Source organism: Astatotilapia calliptera, chromosome 3 (genome assembly GCF_964374335.1).
Source record: "Astatotilapia calliptera chromosome 3, fAstCal68.1, whole genome shotgun sequence".
NCBI classification, from domain to species: Eukaryota; Metazoa; Chordata; class Actinopteri; order Cichliformes; family Cichlidae; genus Astatotilapia; species Astatotilapia calliptera.
The window spans coordinates 18,022,136-18,043,358 of NC_137424.1; the positions used below are offsets into that span (position 1 = coordinate 18,022,136).

General features: G+C 41.5%; 1 protein-coding gene across 1 annotated transcript in view; it reads right to left on the bottom strand.

The window, feature by feature from the left end:
* Window positions 1–21,223, bottom strand: part of LOC145422991 (protein NLRC3-like) — a 146,781-nt gene that overhangs the window by 74,159 nt on the left and 51,399 nt on the right. The window contains exon 5 of the mRNA XM_080295022.1: window positions 20,575–20,748. Coding sequence (XP_080151148.1) covers window positions 20,575–20,748 — 174 coding nt within the window. The remainder of the gene's footprint in view (window positions 1–20,574; window positions 20,749–21,223) is intronic.

Below are 21,223 nucleotides of genomic sequence, written 5' to 3' on the forward strand. Positions count from 1 at the left end.
TGTTTCCATAGATTACCTCTGTATGAATGTACTTCTTAAATGAAGGCAAGTGTTTGTCCTTTTTTGTTCCTCAGGTACAGTACGTGATATCAAGGGCAGGCGGTCATCACTGGGGGTAGACAAGAAGCAGACGTACTTCCAAGAGGGAGCTGCAGTGAGGTCAGAGGTCAGAATCTGAAACAGCTCAGGTTTATATTTTAGAGGTTATAAAAAATCAAAATGTATTATTTAAAGAAACCTTTAAATAATAGTCATAATTATGATTATTATAAGAAATATCAAACATTTAAGTGGATTTTCTGTTACACATATCGTGTTAGCCCTGCAATAAACTGGCAGCCTGTCTTTGTCCTGTATCAGCTGGGATAGGCTTCATCCTCCTGCAACCCTGAATTGGATACATTGTATTCCAATTATGTAATCTGATCATTTACAAACTCGAGGTATCTAATCAAAATGTAAGTGATGCCGCCCTTGACAGACAGGGAGATTTTATTCCTCAAAGACCATCATCCAGTCGAAGTACTAGTTGCCACGTGGTCAGTGTTCTCACAACCATTGATTTTATCTCACAACTTGTTTTCACCAAAGAATTTCAGTAAGTAAATATTCTTCAATCTCTTTTTCCCCCCAGTGTCTGCAGATCAGCATCAGTGTCCACGTGAAGAACCTAGTTATGTTGCCAGTGTCAACCCAACAAAAGGTACTTTACCTTCTTGTATATATTGTGATTCCTTTACTTTTATATTTGTTGTTATAGTTGAGTTAGGCAGGGCTTTTGTGCAGTCCTAAGAAACATACTGCCTAGAGTGTTTTTCACTTTGTGGAAGAGTTTCTTTATTTTTTTTCTGTTAGTGTGTGGAACTGAGGTGCTTCGTCAGGAGCTCCTTCAGTTGTTGGAGGATGGAGAAGAGGACGCAGCCATGACTTGTGAGACGTTGTCTGAGTCAGCTGCTACTCACTGGGCGATCAGAAACATGGTGTCCTTGCTAAAGTGGAAAGAGGCCAGGCCTTGTCTTATAGACAATATGTTAGCTACTCTGGATCCACAGTCACACCGTGTGTGTCAGTGTGGCAAACAAGTAGTTGTGAGGTGTCTGGACTGCCTGCCTCTTCCATTCCTTTGTGCTGACTGTGATATTGCAGTTCACACACGCTTTGTCCTGCACAGCAGAGAGGCAGTAACAGGAGGGTTTTTGCAGCCTTCATCAGAGTTTCACAATCCAATAGGTACGGTTTTTAAGTCTTATGCATTTATTGCTATGTACTATGAGTGTGTGCTGTTATTGTATATTTATTGTGTATCATTTAATTTCCAATTCTTTTTATATATATTGTGTGTTTTTAATGTTAGTTCGGCTGTTGCCTGTGCAAAGACCAGACTGTGTGTGACTGCCCAGCAGGTAACGTTGAGGTTTCACCCGGTGCAATTGTGGCTCTTGTAACCATAAATGGTAAGTTGCTCTTTTGTCACACAGTACATACACAATAGATGTGTTTGCAGGTTTTATTGCAAATTGTACATTGCTACATTGTTTTGAATTACCCTCGGCCCGCAGTATATGTGGGCACCTGTCAAAGGTCATTTGGATTTACCAGACCGCTTTGAAAACAACATGGGAAAAAATGAATGTCTTTGTTGAGCCATGACTGGATTTCTCCTTATCCTTCCTAAAGGCCGTTATAACCTTGCACTGCCAGTGGTGAGCTGCACCAGCTGTGGCCTAATGTGGTCCCCCTCAGTTAAGGACTTCCAGGGTGGTGGATATTGGCCTGGCACCTTAAATTTCTGCACCCTGTTTTCAATGGATGTCTTTCAGTCTTTCTATGACATTAAGAAGCTGCAGCAGGGATGTCACTTAAGGCCTTTGTCAAAGTGCTGGATGAACGAACAGCCCATTTTGGAAGGGTGAGTTTCTAAATTTGTCAAGTTTAAGGAAATTGTGCAAATCAATGTTTATGATGACTGTCCGTGAATATTCTGTTGTTTGTCCTCTACTTAAAAGACTGGCCGAATATCAGCTGATGCCTTCAGCAAAAGTTTCTTGGAGTGGAGTGCTGTAAAGTGTGAGGTGGACAGGATGTGCAAGGAGCCATGCTTTAGCTGCCCTGCCTGCACTCCAGACATGCTCGCCGTCTCAGTTGATGGAAACTGCAAGCTTTATCGCTTTCAATCAAATGCAAGGTACGTTATGCATTGTGTACATAAATCAAATATGGATTTGTACAAAAATTGTATTTTGATGTTTCTTTTCAAACAACTGTCACCGTGTTCGTTCAGCACTTCAGAGCAGGGGAACTTTGAAGGTGTCTTCATTGAGAAAGATGAGGAAGTTGCTGAGTTTGTGAAATACATCCAGAGACACACAAATGATGTAAGATACACATATATATCAGTGCTGTCAGCGTTAATCTTGTTAAAATGACGTTAACGCCATAACCATATACTCATACGTGTGTGTGTGTGGATACATATTTGGATGGGTGGATATTTATTTTGTTTTTCTCTTGGTGTTGTCGTAATACTATTTACTTGACTTTATCTTAATGTGTACTTCATTTTGAGTAGCTCACACTTGGATGTGCGAGGTATACTGCAGCTTGTAGTCTTGGATACGTTTAAGACATTTTGTTATAAGGTTGAATGAATTCAGCAGTCATGTATTGTGACCTCCTTTCTATAGATCAAATGGGGAGGTGCGTTTCAGGATGGGGCCGGTTCTACAGTTGGAGAAGAGGTGGAACAAGTAAACAGTTTCCTGTCTAGGGCGGCCATCACAACGAAGTACATGTCTAAAGCAGGTGTGTGTCTGTGTGTGAGATTCCACTCAGTCTCCTGCTCATTCATTCTTATTTGTATACTAACTGAAATGCAGGGCGAACAGACATGCTGAGCCTCCTGGCTTTGGGCTGGAACAAAAGGAAAGTGGAACAACTGGGCCGCACTTTGAGCCAGAGATATCTAAAGGTCATTTTTTCAACACCCATTTTAATGTGTGTGGTAATGGGGCAAAAACACCAGTACTCTAAAAATGTCCATATGAATGACATTTATTAATGTATTCTTAGATCATAAGGATCCTTAGAGAACAAGTGGAGAGCCTGAATGCGAGCAGAAATGAGCTGGGTGTGGATGACGACACACTGCAGCAGTGGGCTGAAGGTGAGTCTCAATATAATGCACTCGTGTATAACAACAGGACCCACCATGGCCTCATTAAAGAACTTAGAGTTAAGATCTTTCTGACAGTGTCAACAAACAATGAAAAATAAGCTTGTAAAAGCAGAATTGATGGCAGAGTTGTTGCGTTTGATCAAATTGGATTGGACCTGGGTTGAAGTGATGTCGTACTAGTTGGTTTTATAAAGCTGAACACCAACATACTTGTTATCTCATGATAATGCAGCACATGAAGGCTCCAGATGTCTTATAATGAATATCATCAAGTCAGTGATTACAGAGTCCACTGTAGTTTGGTGACTGTTACTCATCCTGTGTTCTGATTAATATTCCTCTCACTTAGAAACGGATCAAACTGATGGCAGCCTTGGAGCGTTGCAGGCACGAGTAGAGCAGCTTGTCGTCATCATCAGAGTGCGAACACAAAGTCTTTACAGACAAAATGGTGTCACAGTTTCTTTGAAACGGACCGTTTGATGCTCAGTTTGTACAGCTTGTACAGCTACTTTGTAAACAGAATAAAATCAGATCCAGGTTTGTTTAAGCTGGATGTGATTTGTTCTAGCAAACGAATTGATGAGTGTAGATTAAAATGTAAATATATGCATTATGTGAAGGTGTTCCTTTTTATGATTATTTACAGATAGCAACAAGAGGCGACACAGAATTCGCAAGGTCATCTTAGATGAGAAGAAACGCTTGGCGGCTGCTGTTGACGACTACAACAAGGAAACAAGCAACAAAGCAAATCGTATCCAGTGATGCCCTCATGCAGAGCGACGTTTGGCCCTGGCAGAGCACAAGTGAACGTAAGCTCTTGATTTCTAAATATCCTTTTTAAACAAACTCCCAGTATCTGAGCAGCAGTTGAATGTTTTGTTCTTGAATCATAATATGCTGCTATGTTTTCCCATCTGATGTTGTTAAACTGCAGCTGCTGCTGACCTCCGGACAAAGCGAAAGGTCTTTGAGAAGGTGATGGCTGTGAGGCGCCTGAGAGAGGAGGAGATGATCCTTTGCAGGGAGATGCAGCATCACTGGACAGTGTTGCGAATGCGATCTGTGGTGTTGGGGACAATCTCCTCAGACTGTAAGCACATCTTTTATTTATTTATACATTTAGTGATGAATTGATTGAAAATAATAGCAGATGCTAAAGTCTTACTGGATCTTTTACCTATATTTGGGTTGCTAGCTAACACTGCCTTCTCCCTTAAAAAAAGTTTAATTACATGATCCTAACTCCTTGTGTTTATGAGGTGAGTTTTTTTGTCTGTTTGTTTGTTTTACTTATATTTAATAGTTTTGTTGTTTTTACAGCCTCCCTTGTTGGCATGTCGGAGGATGCACAGAAAGGACTCCATAGCCTGGTTTAAAAACAAAGTGAACTGAAAGCTGAAACGCTCAAAGTAAAGGACGTGTACAAGAGAATCCTCAGCCACCAACCACTCCTGGAAATGGACTCGGAGGAGGAGGAGGACGTTTCAGACGATGAGAGTGATTTGAGCACTTCTGATGAAGACTGATTGTGTCATCATTGATGTTATGTTTGCTAGAATAAAAAGTTAATCACATCTGTTTAATGTGATTTTTATAATGTCTGTTTCAGAAATTGCTTATCAACAGACATTTTACATGTTGAGAAGAAAAATGTAATTCCCTTGGTGCAGTTGTTTACCCTGAATCATTCTTTCCCATCTAATTTAATGACTCGTGTACATGTTCAGATACAATAACATAATTGAATTCATGGGATGCTTTCTGGGCTGCTCAAATTACCACAAAATGTAAAAGCACCAGGCAGCACACTCACAAGGACATGTTTTGTTCAGTGTTTTGTTGAAGAAATCAACAAGTACAACTGAGATGTTTGCTGTAGTGGTGTGTTTGTTAAGAAGCATGCCAGCACACTGGTGAACTGACAGTCCCAGAATGCACCCGAGCCAGTGACTCGCCCCAGAACAAATGACATTAATTATCTAGAAAGACAACCGTGATCAAAGACTAAGTAAAAGAGTAGGAAACAAAAGATAAGGAAAGGTACTGTGGGGTAGGAAAGAAAGGCCAGAGCTGTGCAAAATGACCTCCAGCAGGCCACAAATATGCACGTCTGCTCAAACGGTCAGATACTGACTCCATGAGGGTGGTATGAGGGCTCGACGTCCACAGGTGGGGGTTGTGCTTACAGCCCAACACCGTGCAGGATGTTTGGCATTTGCCAGAGAACACCAAGCTTGGCAACTTTGCCACTGGCGGCCTGTGCTCTTCACAGATGAAAGCAAGTTCACACTAAGTACTTGTGACAGAGTCTGGAGACATATTGGAGAACCTTCTGCTGCCTGAAACATCCACCAGCATGATGGTTGGGCAGTGGGTGACTAATGGTGTGGGTGGCATTTCTTTGGGGGACCGCACAGCCCCCCGTGTGCTCGGCAGAGGTAGCCTGACTGCCATTAGGTGCTGAAATTAGATCCTCAGACCCCTTGTGAGACTATATGCTGGTGCGGGTGGCCCCGGGTTCCTCCTAATGCAAGACAGCGCTAGACCTCATGTGGCTGGAGTGTGTCAGCAGTTCCTGCAAGATGAAGGCATTGATGCTGTGGACTGGCCCGCCCATTCCCCAGATCTGAATCCATTTGAGGACATCTGGGACATCATGTCTCACTCCATCCACCAACTGCACCACAGACTGTCCAGGAGTTGGCAGATGCTCTAGTCCTGGAGTCTGGGAGGAGATCCATCAGGAGACCATCTGCCACTTCATCAGGAGCATGCCCAGGTGTTGTAGTGAGGTCATACAGGCATGTGGAGGCCACACAGACTACAGAGCCTCATTTTGACGTGTTTGAAGGACATTACATCAAACTAGATGAATGATTCTGTATTGCACTGATCAAGGAACCAACCCAATAGGAGCTAAAGGCATCCTCTTCACATTACTTAACATAGTGAGTTTATACTATGTTTAATGTGCATTTTCTTCATCAGTCTAGAACATAACATGTTAGCGCTCCCTGGTTCTTTTTGGAGACAGATCCTGAGACAGCAGGCAGCTTTGGAGAACTCATGCCAGCTGTGGTCATTAAGGAAAACTTTGATTTAATATTGATTTCATGACAACTATCCTCAGGCACATATTCCTGGATATATACAATGACACGAGTAGACACTAACCCCCAGCAGTCTGGTGCTATGACAGCATAACTAAGGGCTGACCTGAACCAGCCCCAACTATAAGCTCTATAAAGAAGTGAAGTCTTATGCCAACTCTTAAAAGTCTTGACCATGTCCACCTCCAAAACTCATAATGGACTTTGGAGGTGGACAGCTATCAAGCTCCTCACAGAGGAGCAGCTTGACAGCTAACAGCTCCCAATTTACTTTAGTCCAAATACATGAATTCAAATTGAGGTGATAACTATTTATCAACAGTATGAATGTCTGTTCCCGTCCAACAAAGTTGTTACTACATACCATGTTGAGCAGGGCTTCCACTTGACTTTAACTTCTTTTTCCTGAAAAACATGATATAAACAAACAATTAATTCAGAAAGACATGCAGGTTGCATACAAAAAGGAGCCTACAAACATTTGTGTACTGTTGAATGGCTCAATATATTATACAGTTAGTTTACAAAAATATAAGAACCACTACAATGCTTGTACTGCCAGCATCGAGTGCATGTCAGCAAAGCAACACTGCTTACATTGTGGCTCACAAGCTCCACTCCTTTTCATCAAAACCAAAATTTTATCTACATTCTGTTTTTTACACTTTAAATCCCAGTTAGGTTAAATATTACCAGTAGCTTTTCAGATAAAACAGTAATAAAGTCCTAATGGTTTCATAAATCTTCATATTTTTTTTCATATAAGCATCGGGGACAAGGCTGTCTTGCAACTGTTGAGGTCACTAGTGTGCGCCCTATTTCTTCCAGGATCACTCTTCATTTGTAGGTTTTAGTGGACTCCTACTACTGTGAAGTGGTTTTCATGGGACAGGGGCTTGTATTCCAAGATCTGGGAGATTGTAGAAATGAGCTGTGATGCCCTTCTTGCCATCTTTCCAGAAATATCAGTGATCTGGAAGCTGTTAGGCTGACTTACAGCAGCAGCACTTTCTGCACCTGCAGAAACTCCAGGACACATTTACTAACAGTGTTTGTTGCTGTGTGTGCTGCAGCTGCAGCTTTGAATTTTTTTTGAGAGCTAATATTTTGGCTTTGGTGTCTTGTTATGAAATGTACAAGAGTAAGAGTGTTAGCATGTGTGTCAAAGCTACGTTTGACTGGGAAACTCAAAGCTCAATAACCTGTATCAACAACAATTCACTGCAGCCTGTGTAATATTTGATGCATCATAATTTATTCCAGTCTATCTTGCAAATACATGTTTGCGTTGCAATGTCATGCACAACACACACAACTATTAGAGCCTTAAGATCAAACCTGCGTCATTCTTTTGGTCCACTGCAGTGTAGCAGTCAAACAAGGAGAAGTGAAGTGGCCCCAAATGGCCAGGATAGAGATCAGAGGGTTAATGCGTAAAATGCATAAAAATATTATTGGTTACAGGATAATACATTAATGTTAATATCAACAATAAGCTTTTTACTCTGAAGTTACAAGTATAAACAATGCTGTTACATTTACACTTACATTTTTTACTATAAGTATGGAAACAAGTGAACAGCATTTTATAATAAGTTTAACTGGAATTCTGTACACTGAAAAACAAACAACAGATAAAAAACACAAACAAACAGCCAGTGCCTTCATCTGTCCATTAAATGTCAAACATCGCTTTGACCTGTAGTCTCTGCTCGTCAGCACGTGCTTTTAAAAAGAGCTCCATGTCCTCTGCAAACTGAAAAACAAAGAGGAAGAAGTCCCTCTACACAAAAACACTGTGGATGACAGGCCAGGCAAACATCTATTGACCTGTTTGAATGCCTCCTCATCATGTGAGCCTTGAAGTTTTTTTGTAAGAAGACTAAGACCACAGTGAGGACGTTTCATTTTCATGGACTTTCCACAAGCCCCAGTTTCATTTAGCACAGAGGGTGGAGCACATGAATGTTCTACCCAAGATTCAGGAAATGGTTTAGATGCTGGAGACGAGACATGGAGAGGGAGACGAGGCTCCACGGAGAGTTCAGTGGGGAGCAGTCCTGAATGCTGACATGACAATAATTGCCTTGCCATATCCCCACGCTGTATGACTGTCATGTTACAGAAGGGCAGTGAAAGTGCACCGGCACATCATTTTGTCTGTAAGAGAGAAAAAAAAGAAAAAACATGTAATTTAAATGTAGTTGTATAGAATGCAGTCAGTTTATCTAACAATCAGATTGTACATATTAACAAAAATATCCAAGCCGTCCTCAATAATGAAAGCAAAATGGTGTGGATCACAAGAGCTGTCAGGAAATGTGGTGAACAGGAAAAATATTTAATGAAAACACTTTTTTCTCTCGCTGATGAATGAACTGAACTGTACAATGTGAAAAATAACTTTTAAGTCAACAAAGACCTGCAGAGGTGCTGAAAAGAAGTGCATATTTATGACTTTAACTATGAGGTATATTTAATACCAACATACCTTTGAAAGGCAAAGCACTTTGAATGTGTCCATTTATATGCTGCTCAATCTTTGCCCTGACAGCAGGGCTGAAAGTGGGGCACAGAGGGCAGTGAAACAGCCAACACGTGGTGCATTCCTGCAACTCTGGCCTGGAGGCAGAACTCCAATTTGATATTTGCATCTAAAACAGAGAGAAAAACAGATAAACACCATATACACATTTAAGTTCAGGTTTTAGCAGAAATAACACGTTACAGTTAGCATGTAAGAGATTTGGGAGAAAATTCTTTACAAAAACATAATTTACAAGAAACTTTTATTTGTGACATACGTATCTATTGACATATAAAAGACAACTGAACAAAGGCTAACTAACATCTTGGCAATAAAACAGAATAAATAGAGAATATTAGTATTTATACATACATAAAACTCTCTGTGACGACCTTTACAATGTTTTTGCAGGTGGAATGAGAGATATGAATAAAGTGCAATATGCAGTAAATGGAACAATGTGCATTGATGTTACAGATCGTGAAAAGTAGTGAAGTGAATTTGTTCATAACAAGCAAAAATCAAATACGTTTGAAACTGACCACTAAATGCTAACCAGAGGTGTCAAAAGTGCACATTCTTACTAAAGTTTAGATGCCTCGGGGGTCTGACCGTTGTTGTAGCGCTAACAAAGTGCCAACGTAATCAGTGTAAGCAAACTAGATGATTCCTACAATTATATAATTATTAACGGCAAATTTAGACATGAAAGACTCTGTAACAACCTTTACGATCCACTTGCAAGGTTTCCACAGTCGATGGCTGTATCCCAATTCAGGGTCTGCAGCTTTAAAGTTCGCAGCCTCAACGGTCCATGAACTCTGAACATCTGAACTCTGAAGCATGAACTCTGTGTCAAAGATTCAAGCTGCAGTTATTTATATTTCCTATCACCTTAAATCTTCACTCAAAGACACTCAAGTATCTGTGACAGTGTGTATATAGATGTATCATATATAAGAGAGAAATATTGTTATTTTAATATGTTGGCATTACTAAATGTGGCTCAGTGCTTACATATATGTGTAAAAAGCAAATGTACGAGCTGTGATAACTGTGTCTGATAGAATGAAGAGTAGACTGATAAATGAAATATTCCTTTATTGGGTGAGAAAATCAGACCATGTCATAACTGCTTTAAGTCATACAGAATAGACATCAGAGCCTTAAACAGGCTGACTTCTGCTAAATGGGTCAAACTGGGCAGAAAGTCTACAAACACATAACATCCTTATAGAATATGATGTAACACTATAGATCAACTTAGCTCAGAATATATAAAGCAAATAAACAATCACAGCAATATGATGCAACAAACACAGCAGTGCTACTGATCCAAAATACTCAAAGCTTCATAGAACTCAAACAAACATTTATTTTTAGCTCCATTCTGCTGCTGATACAGACTTTAGGTTTCTGAACATTAAACTTGTTGCTGCCTTTCATAGTGTGTAACTTGAAGGCCCTGAGTACTTTCTCCCACACTGGAAACACTGGGAGGATAACATTATTTGAACATTACCTAATAAGACTGATTCAGCACAGACAGTTATGTTAAACTTTCCTAGCAGTCCTTCACAAACAGGGAACAGTCTGTCTATTCTCTCCATCTGTCAGCTGCTGCTGGCTCTTCCTCCTCCTCTTCCTCACACACTGCTGAGTTTGTCCTGGTGGATCATCAGGGCTGCAAAGCCTCACAGATGATGTGCAGCAGTGGGTCCCTCAGTCTGTCCTCACTCTGGACACTTGCAGTCGTCACACATGGAAATCAAATGTGTGATAAGCTGCAGGATTCAAACACAAGTGTAACTTATAAACACATGTTCATACTTTTATTCCACAATCAGAGAGAAAGAAACAGAGAGAGAGTGCAGGACCATAGCTGGACTCGCCATCGGGCATACCGGGCAAAGCTGCTTTTATAAGACTTTGTCCTGCATCATTCTCATGATAAAACAGACTCAATGGCCCCAAGATATTTATATGACTGCACTTGCTCAGGTTTGTCCGGATTTCAAACTGTTCTAAAAGTCTTTTGATTGAAATCTGGGGCTGTGTTATTGAAAGCAGCAGAGAAATCGATGAACTGAAGTCCTTTACTCTCTACATGTTTGACAATCAGGTGAAGTAGAATCAAAAGCACGTCCTCCACTCCTCTGTTGGGCTTATGTGCAATCTGCATTGAATCAAGCTGAAGTTCAGTGTCTTCCATAATCACATTTCTGATGATTTGTTCAAAGACTGAGGTGAGGGCAGCAGGCCTGAAGTCGTTTAGAACTTTTGGACGACTAGATTTAGGACCAGGAACCACAACAGCTTCTTTCCCAAGAGAGGGCATGAACGATTTATTCAGAATAACCTAAAATATAGGACTGAGTTCTTGAGCACAAGTGTAGGAGCCATATGAGTTGTTCCTTTTTGTTTTGGATTAAGAGGGTTGGTTTAAATGCACACCTTGTATTGGTGCACGGGTGTGAGGCGTGACTCGTGGGCGTGTTAGGTGATAAATGTGGTTGCACTCACCTGATGAGCAGAAAGGTCGGGTGAGCATGAGGGGAAACCTGTTGACCCCAGCTTGAGTCATTGTGATGCATTTTTGGCTGTAACTTGATGTATGTTTTATGCACTAATTGATGCCATAGGCCGATGTTGTAGTTTGGTGTAGTAATTGGTGTAATTCGTTGTGAGTTGCAGTCATTGTGTTTGTGCAGTCTGTGCATTTGTTTAATAGTTCGATGAGCCGTTTGGAATAATGCCGCCCTCTGCTGGACAGATATCGTGTTGTCCCTGAGTCCTTCTGATCCTCAGCACTTTCTATCAGGAGACAACGCACCCAGGTCCCATCTGACGTTGTTCACTTGATGTTCTGAAGCCCAGTACGGACCTTAACACGGGCTCCATGTGGACACATTAGATTAACTGTTTTTAAGACCAGTTTCTTAAATTACATGACGGTGTGGTTTTTATTTTGTGCTTTTAGTGCAGAGAGAGTCTCTGTGGAGGTTGGATGTTCTCCCCGTGTTTGTGTGGGTCCTCTCAGGGGACTCTGGCTTCCTCCCACAGTTCACACACATTCAGGTAGTGGGGTTAGGTTAACTGGTGAATAAGTGTGAGCGTGAACGGTCGTCTGTCTCCTCACCCTGTGTTAGCTGGGATCCACTCCAGCTCGTACATGCCCGTCAGGCACCGTCCTCATACCTGTTCTGGTAAATCCAGTCCTGGAGGACACAGCTCACCTGGAATCTGTGTTCATGTTATAAAATGTTACATTTCATTAGAAGTTGGTTGTATTCCAGTTTTATGTTGCAGTTTTCACTTTTGAAAGGGAAGGTTAGTCCAGCTCAGTCAGATGCTGAATGCTCTCTTTCAGTACGTTGTTGTATTAAACGATGACTCAGCAGACGACACATTGTAGCCATGTTAAAAATCATGCAACAGACCCTTGGTCACGATGTCATTGTGGGGATGTCTAAAGGCTGGGTTCCTTCTAATAACCATAACAAGTGTTTATGGCGCTCCTTGTGATGCTGGGTCAAAGTTCAGCCTCTGAAGACCTCGACGTGTTTGAAGTTATCCACAGGGTGCGAGGTCCACTTCAAAGGTGTTCTATGTTAGATGTTGGTCAGGTTAATCAAAATGGAAACTGTTGAGTTTACACATTAACCAACATGGTCCAGCACTAAACATCGTAAAGCCTTTAGTTTATGGAGAGAGGATGCTGCCATCAAATTCAAAATGGGCTAATATTTTTCTTTAAATGTTTCATTTTCTCACTTTGTTTAAAATACTGGTTTATAGGATTTGCAAATGATTGCATTCTGTTCTTAATCATATTTAACACAGCGGATCAAACGTGGGGAAGTGGGTGTTATATTCAGATTGTGGGATACATTTAGGAAATGTAAAACTTTTGATGTCAATGTTGTTTATTTGCAGGCAGTGGCGGTCCTAGCCTGTTTGGCACCCTGGGCGAACAATCCCTCTGGCGCCCCCCCCCCCCACACACACACACACACAGACACAAATCCTTACACACATTAACATAAAGCTGCTGCACACACACACACAGAGAGAGAGAGAGAGAGAGTATGCATTGTATGCAGACGGCTACCAAACAGCCATCATAATTCGTCATACAATGAGAACAGGACAAATCAACAATTGACAAGGACTAATTAATATTTAAATCTGTAACATAATGTATTGTTTGGAGTTTAGTCTGTTACTGTTTGTTTTTTTACCATTTCTTCTTGGAGCAACTGTAACCCACATAATTTCTGACTCACTCTGATTCTGATAGTTTCAGGATGACCTGCCATTATCCAATCACACATCTGCTTACCTGCATCTTTTGCTCGTTTCTCCTCCTCTTCTTTTCTATTTTTTCTAAGTTGAGCACCATGATGGCTTTGAACTTTTCTTGTCCATCTTCCATTGGTTTTAATTTTGCACTCCAGTATGAACACAAATCCCCCAACACAAGGATCACCACAACATGATCTAATAGACCGACACCTTAGTTCACAGATTCACTTCATCTAGGGTGCATTTCTGAGATTTCACACAACCCAGGATTCAAATCATGAATACATAATGGACTTGGATTTACAACATTATAAATGAAATGTGCTCTTTTTGGAAGCAGCAGGGGCCCCCTCCCCTCAAACTGTAAATTTAAATTGTTATTGATCCTTTACCCCTGGTCCTAAAGTGTATATTTATTTTCTTACTCTTCTTATTGTTTGTTTACTTGCACTGCTGTAACTGGAGCCTCGTCATCTCATATCTCTGTATACTGGACTGTCTGTAGCGGAGATGACAATAAAGTTTACTTTGACTTTGGCAGCGAGCAGGCGCACCGAGGGCTCTCGCGCTCACTTTCGTGTATAGAATTTCGAAAAAACATTGGTGCAAATTATAAGTCTGTATCATGATGCCTGGTGTTTTTGTGTTTGTTGGTTTGTTTTTATTTTTCTTTATTTTGTGAGTTGGTTATTAGATGCTGCTCCAGCCGGTCAGACTCATCTGGCTAACCTAACAGCAGTCCTGGCCAGGCTAGAAAAATATGGATTGAGAGCAAACAAAAACAAATGTGAGTTCTTCAAGGATGCCATTGAGTATTGTGGACACAAGATCGACAGACATGGGCTCCACAAAACCGAGGACAAAGTTGAAGCAGTCCTGAAGGCACCAGACACTAAAAATGTGAGTCAGCTACGTTCATTCTTGGGCTTAATTAATTATTACCACAAGTTTCTACCAAACCTTTCAACAGTCCTGCACCCGCTGAACTCTCTGCTGCAACAAAATGTCAAATGGAAATGGACAAAAAACTATGAAGAGGCATTTAATTTAGTTAAGTTAAGCAGCTCATTACATCAGAGGAGGTTCTGACACACTTTGACCCCAATCTACCACTTCGCCTCGCCTGTGATGCCTCACCATATGGCATTGGTGCCGTGCTATCTCACAAAATGCCTGATCGATCCGAACGACTACTTGCCTTTGCCTCAAGGTCCCTAAATGCAGCCGAGCACAACTATACGCAGATAGACAGAGAAACACTCAGTCTAGTGTGGGGAGTGAAGAAGTTTAATCAGTATTTATATGGACGACACTTCACCCTGATCACAGACCACCGACCGCTGGTGTCCATCTTTAACCCTCAGAAAGGTATTCCAACCATGGCTGCGGCACGCTTGCTTGGGCTTTGTTCCTGGGTGCACACACCTACACCATTGAGTTCAAAGGGACAAAGCTACATGGAAATGCAGATGGACTTTCACGTCTTCCACACATGCAACCCACCGAAGAAATGACTGATCCAGCTACTGTGTTTCATGTTACACAAATGGAACCCCTACCTGTCACAAGTGCTCAGGTGAAAAGAGAAACGAGCCAAAACACAATCTTGTCAAATGATCTTACTGTGAATGGTTGGCCGTCCTGTAGTGACACTCAGTTCTCTGCGTACTCCACCCACAAAGACCAACTATCCGTTTGCCAAGGATGTGTCATGTGGGGAACTCGTGTCGTCTGCCACCCAAACTACGTACAAAGGTACTGGACTCACTGCACGATGGACATTTGGGTGTTAAGATGAAAGGTCTTGCTAGAAGCTATGTTTGGTGGCCAGGCACTGATTGTGAAATGGAGAATATGGCTAAATCCTGCATTGTTTGCCAGCAGACGCTGCGCCAGCCTCAAACAGCACCTGTACACGCGTGGGAGTGGCCATCCGCTCCATGGCAACGCATTCATATAGACTATGCTGGCCCATTTATGGACCAAATGTTCCTGGTTGTGGTTGATGCCCACTCAAAGTGGCCAGAAATCTTCCCCGTAAAGCAAGCAACAGCTGCCAGCACGATCAATAGTCTTTGGTCACCGTTTGCACACACAGGTCCGCCACAACAGCTCGTAAGTGACAATGGTCATCAGTTTACTGGAGAGGAGTTCCAGTGTTTCCTTAGGAGTAACGGCATACGACATATCACTTCAGCTCACCATCATCCTGCAACAAAGCTGAACCAGCCAGTCGCACAGAGGGGAAACCGCTACAACAGAAAATTGACAATTTTTTTACTGTCTTACCACTCATGCAACAACTGGACACACACCTGCAATGCTCTTCATGGGATGAGATCTGAGATCACGTCTAGATTTGCTGAAACCAGACATTCGCAAGGATGTCCAAGATAAACAGTCTTCCATGGTGGAAGCAACAAGAAACAAAACCAGGTTCTTCAATGTTGGACAAAAAGTTCTCGCCAGAGACTACAGAGACCCAAGTAAGAAAAGGCATTCTGGCACGATTCGTTCACGGACCGGACCGCTGATATACACCATAAATGTTGGAGCCAACTTAGTCTGGCGTAGACATGTTGATCAGATTCTAGATGCAGAATGTCACGTGGTTCCAGAGCAACCTGAGAGGACACATCTACACCTCAAGATTCAGAAGAGTTTGCCCTCGCTTCACCACCTGAGGTTCAGGGTTTACGTGAAACCACCAATGTTCAAACACCTGAACTTTCCACACAGAGCACTATGGACTCTGACCAAACAGGCAGACGTTACCCTGAGAGAAATCCCAGAGCACCTCAGAGACTGAACTTATAGGTTTCCAGTTCATTTTGTAAGGAAAGCGGTTAAAATGTTTAAGAGGAAACAACCTACCTCTATGTTGTAAATCACTGAATAGGTGTCATATTTCAGTTTAAGTACAATTATTGGGTTACGGCATTTACCTGAAAATATCTCGATTGTTTGATACTTAATGTGTTCATCAAAGCTGGATGGGAGGAGCTGTGATGTATTTAGTAAAATCAGTTTATATTTTGTGGTAAAGTAGAGAACACCAAGTGTGGTGTATGTGTGCATTGATATGCCTGTGCCTTTCCACAACAAGGTTAATAAAGTAAGTTACTAACAACCAAAAATGTGTTGTTACTTTACCAGTTAAGTTATAAGAGAGAACATAACAAACTGGTTGAGAGCCTGGATTAAAGAGGGAATGGGAAGGGAAGAGGAGTACAGAGGACTGATTGGTCGGTTCGTGAGGAGAATCACCTGAAACTGAATGTGGCCAAAACAAAGGTGCTGGTGGTGGACTAATTGTAATTTAAAATGTGAAAATTTTAGCTGTCCTCCATCATTCTCCCTGAGGAGTTGAGTTACGGTGACTTTGTATCTTCTACAAGAGACGCACAAGAGCAAGTTAAAAAAAACTGTAGAGGAAAATATGGCAAAGTCCCAAGACTTACAAAAGGAAGCTTATGCTAGACGAGTCCAGAAGTACAGAAACCTTGTGTACAGCGTTGGAGATGAAGTTCTTCTCTTGAACGTGAAACGTGGAAGGAAGGGAGGAAGACTTGATCCAGATTTTTCAGGACCCTACACAATTCAAGACATCGCTGGCAAATGTGTGAGATTAAAAAACACAGAAGGAGCAACTTTAAGAAATCACTACAGCATTGACCATATCAAGCCGTACAGAAGAAGCCACCATGTAAATATCAGTGACAATTAAAAATACCCAACTCGCAGTCAGACAGTGAACAGCAGCACAGACCTGAAGATGCCTCCCTGCCATCCTACTGCTAACCCTCAGTGCCAGCAAAGTCCAGAGGATTCATTATGCACCCAAAACGGCTGACACAAGGAGTTTAATTGTGTTCCAGGACCAGAAACGCGTGAACAAGAACTTCCCTCCCGGAAACAAAGCTTAGAAAATGAAGGTGACATAGTGAACAACTCTTTTTGACCCGTTGGTCATTTGTTGCCAGTTTGGCGTTGCAACTTAATTGACTGTTGCATGACTTTGTTTGCATTTTGCAGTCTTCAACTCATATTGGATGTAAAGAAACGTGCACTGAGCTTGTGGAAGTCTGGAAATGGATCTGCCTGTCAGTAATTTTCTCTTTTGCCCACCCGCTGTACCTTTCCTATTTCTCTGCGTGTAAATGCATGCCTATTGTATTGACTTTTTTCCTGTTGTGGCCCGTTGGCCTTTACCAAGCTTATCCACTACAAATCTCATGCATGCCTGAGCTAACTTATCATATTTTTCTTTTAGTAAAGAGGCTATGGCGTGCAAAGGATACTGGGCGCTTGGAGGCAGCTGTTGGACCATACAAGTTATTGGATTCCTCTTTTCGAACACTGCAGGGGTCACGGTGGTTTCTGATGAGGTAAGAGAACTTATCATTATTGATTCTGATTTCGAGGTTCTGCTCCTTCTGAAGCATTTGCAGTGCAGAGACCATTAATAGTTTAAAATGTGCGGGTAGGTCGGGGGGTTTATATAGCAAAACTCTGATAAGGTTTCACCCATTCACTTCAACAGGAAAAAATGTTATCAACCACAACACAGATGTTGTGACATCTGTGACATCATAATACCCAGTTCCAGTATATGCAGAAAGAACCTTTATCAGCAATTCTATTCCTTTAGATGTTTTTGTGTACAGCACTCAAGCAGTTACTTCAAAAATTGTTGCTGTTGTTGTATAAACTCAGATTTTTCAAAACAGGTCATTGATGCATATCTGCACCGTGTTATTGACAGACGAAAGGTAAGTAAGAAATGTCATTTACCTACTAATTTTGAAATTAAAAAAAAAAACCTATTTACTGTTCTCTAACATTTTTCTATACTTGTGCAGAATGCTGCACACCTGCTCTGTTCAGTAGTTGCAAGCTCGTTGTTTTCTGGGCAGTTCAGATGCCTCAACTGGTATGTTGAAAGCTCAGAAGTGGTCCAAACAGTTGACTCCTTTCTGTTGCTGAGGAAAGAGTTTGGTTCCTTTAAAGAAGACTATATTTGAAAACACCCTGAGACGCATGGTACCTAAGTAAATCCAAATTACTCTGCACTTCCAATCCCACAGATGAAGTTCCCAGTTGAAGACGTGGCTGTGCCCTGTGAACTTTGGTACACACTGGATTCTTGTGGTATGTGTTCATTTTGTTATTAATTTGCATAATTTGTTGTGAAGCAGTTTCTTGCACAAAGTGTTATTTTTAAATAAGTTTTCAGTGGCACAAACAATTGTAATTTTTAATTTAACTTTTTCTTTAGATTGTCAACATTTCTGCACAGAAAATACTGCTCATAGACCCCATGGGAATGAAGGTGTTTATGACAGGAAAATTCTGCGCAACTGGAGGTATGTATGATACTGAGGTGTTATTCTTAGATTAAAAAAAAAAAAAAAATCTTGTTTCATTACAAACACTTTTGTTCAACTAGGAATTTTCTGAGGATGAGAGGGCATGAAGACACCATGGAGTGGCAGTTACAGACTATGCAACACAACAAGCGACAGGATTCCAGCAGTTGTGGAGTTTTACTGTTAAAGGTAACCCGTATTCAAATGATTCAGTTTCTTGTTAGCTAGAATTAAGACTTTAAGTGAATTTAAGTGAAGTGAAAGTTATTTCGGTCAACAACAACAAAGATGATCATTTTACATAGAAGTACTTAATCATACAGTAACTGAAAAAGGAATAGGCTGAAGCCTTGTGGCTTATAATTATCCTATCCTTTACCTAATTAAGACTTTACATTCTAATTATGATCAATCTCACAGTTTGCAGAACACTACCTTGATTTTGGAGAGGTCAGTGAGGTGTCAACCACTACAGAGCCAGTTGTGCTGGAGCGAATGCAGATAGCTTGCACCCTACTTGAAAATCGAGGTAAGTCCAGTAAAGTCCTTATCACGTTAGTGCGTACTTCCAATTTAAATAGTGCTTTTCAAACAGCACAGTACAAATAGTGCTCTTCAAACACTTTCAGATAAGACCCTTCTCAAAGTCTAATTTAGACTAATTTTCCAGGAAGTATATTTGGAAAAAATGTACTATTATTTTTTAATTATTCAATAAATAATGTTTGATTAAAACCTAACTATGATTGTGTTTCAGGGAACGCTGAGGACTACTGCATTGTTTTCTCCATGTTAGATGCTAACGCTGACCGCAGCATGATTGAAATGGTAAAACAAAACAAAACAAAAGAAACACATAAGTCTTAGTATCATTACTTGCCAATCATAATTAAAATGTTGAGTAATAGTATTCACCAAACAGAATATGAGCTATTTATTTTTCCTTTCCAGGTGCAGTGTGAATCTTGCCAAAGATGGGCACATTTTGCATGTGAAAAATATAAAGAGAGCAACCAAGAATATAAATGCCAAAAATGTAGCCAGAGTCAGACAGAGACTGTGCAGAGACTGTAGAAGGACAGAGCAGCAGCAGAGCAGTCCAGATACACTGATGATCCTCTGTCAGATCCAGAGGGACACACAGGGATGATGCTGGACTCTACATTGTGTCTGACAGTGGAGCTGTTCTCAGAGCAGTTCACTCTGCAGCACTGACAGTCATCTGCACTTCTTCTCATTCCTCTGTCAGTCACTGCTGGATGAAGCTCTCCTCTCCACCTCCCAGTAACATGGCCCAGTCAGAGCGTCTCTACACACAAGCTGCTGCTGCTTCAACCTCTCTGGATCATCAGGACACAGCTCCTCCTCTCTCAGCACACACACCGTCCTGTTTACCATCGCCTCCACCTGCAGAGAGAAGAAGGAAGAGCAAAGGAGATAAACGAGTGTTTCCAGAGACTCTTCATCAGCTGTCAGTCAGTGATGCAGCACATCCAGTATAAAGAGCAGCAGGGACTTCAGTGCTGGGACTGTACTAGGACTCATTGTTGCTTCACTTTTTCTAATCTTTGGATTTTTATTGAAGTTGATGAAAATGTTTTTCCCTCCTAGTTTGAGTTTGGACTTTCATTCATTAGAAGAACCTTGGTGTGTCCACTCTGAGCTCTGTAGGAACCCCAACAACAAGCCCAACAATCCAGATGGACGGTTCCAGCTGTTAACTGGAGGAATTCCATCCAAACATCTGCTCTCACTAAATTCTTCCTCACCTACAGACTGTGTTCTTCACTGCTTTAAACTTGGAAATGAATGCAGTCATTGGTCTGCGTGCTGCTTTGTTCAGAGAGCTGATTGGCTGTTGACAGCGTTTGATCAGAGCGTGTCAGCTGTTACCATGGTGACCATAAAGGTCAGAAACAGGAAGTGTTTGTGTCCAATCCTGAAGCCTGTCACCATTCTCCTCTCACAGCTTCACTGAGAAGCTGCAGCTTTACAGGAAACACTGGATCTTTGTTTCATACTGACTGTGTTTAGTACAATACTGCTGACAGCACCACCCACTCACTCCATCACTCTACTGACCTCAGAGTCTCCAGTCTGTAGTCTGGACTCTGCTGAAGATCAGACAGCTGCTTCACATCTGGATACTTCAGGTTGTTAAGTTGTAGCTCCAGCTGTCTCAGATGGGAGGGGTTGGACTTCAGTGCTGCTGCCAGATAATCACAGCTGATCTTTGACAAACCACAGAAACTCAATCTGTATAAAGAATGAAAGATGTAAGTTTATTAGACAAAGTGTGAGCTTGAAATCATTCAGTGTTTCATCATCTGTTCAGAGCTGAAGAAGGTTCAGAATGTAGAAGTTTAGAAAATGGAAACTCCAAACAGCTGAAGCCAACAGGAAGCAGCTTCAAACAGGAAACTGTGCAGAGTTTCAGACTATATGTCCTGATGCAGCCAGTTGGATTTTGGAGATTTGAATCTCTGTTCTGTGACTAAGTCCTTGAATCATTTCTTCCAGTTGGTCCAACAAGACAGACTAAGTGTTGGACATGTGTTGTGGCTCCATTAGGGGAGCTTCTAAATGTGATGTGATGGCCCCTCTGGGTCTGTCAGGTCACAGGACTGAAGAGAGCTCAAACTGGGCACACAGTTATTCCAGTCTGGACCAAAGACTCTATACTGGGACTGAGGGACTGCTTTGACTGCACCCACTGGGACTTTTTAAAGGC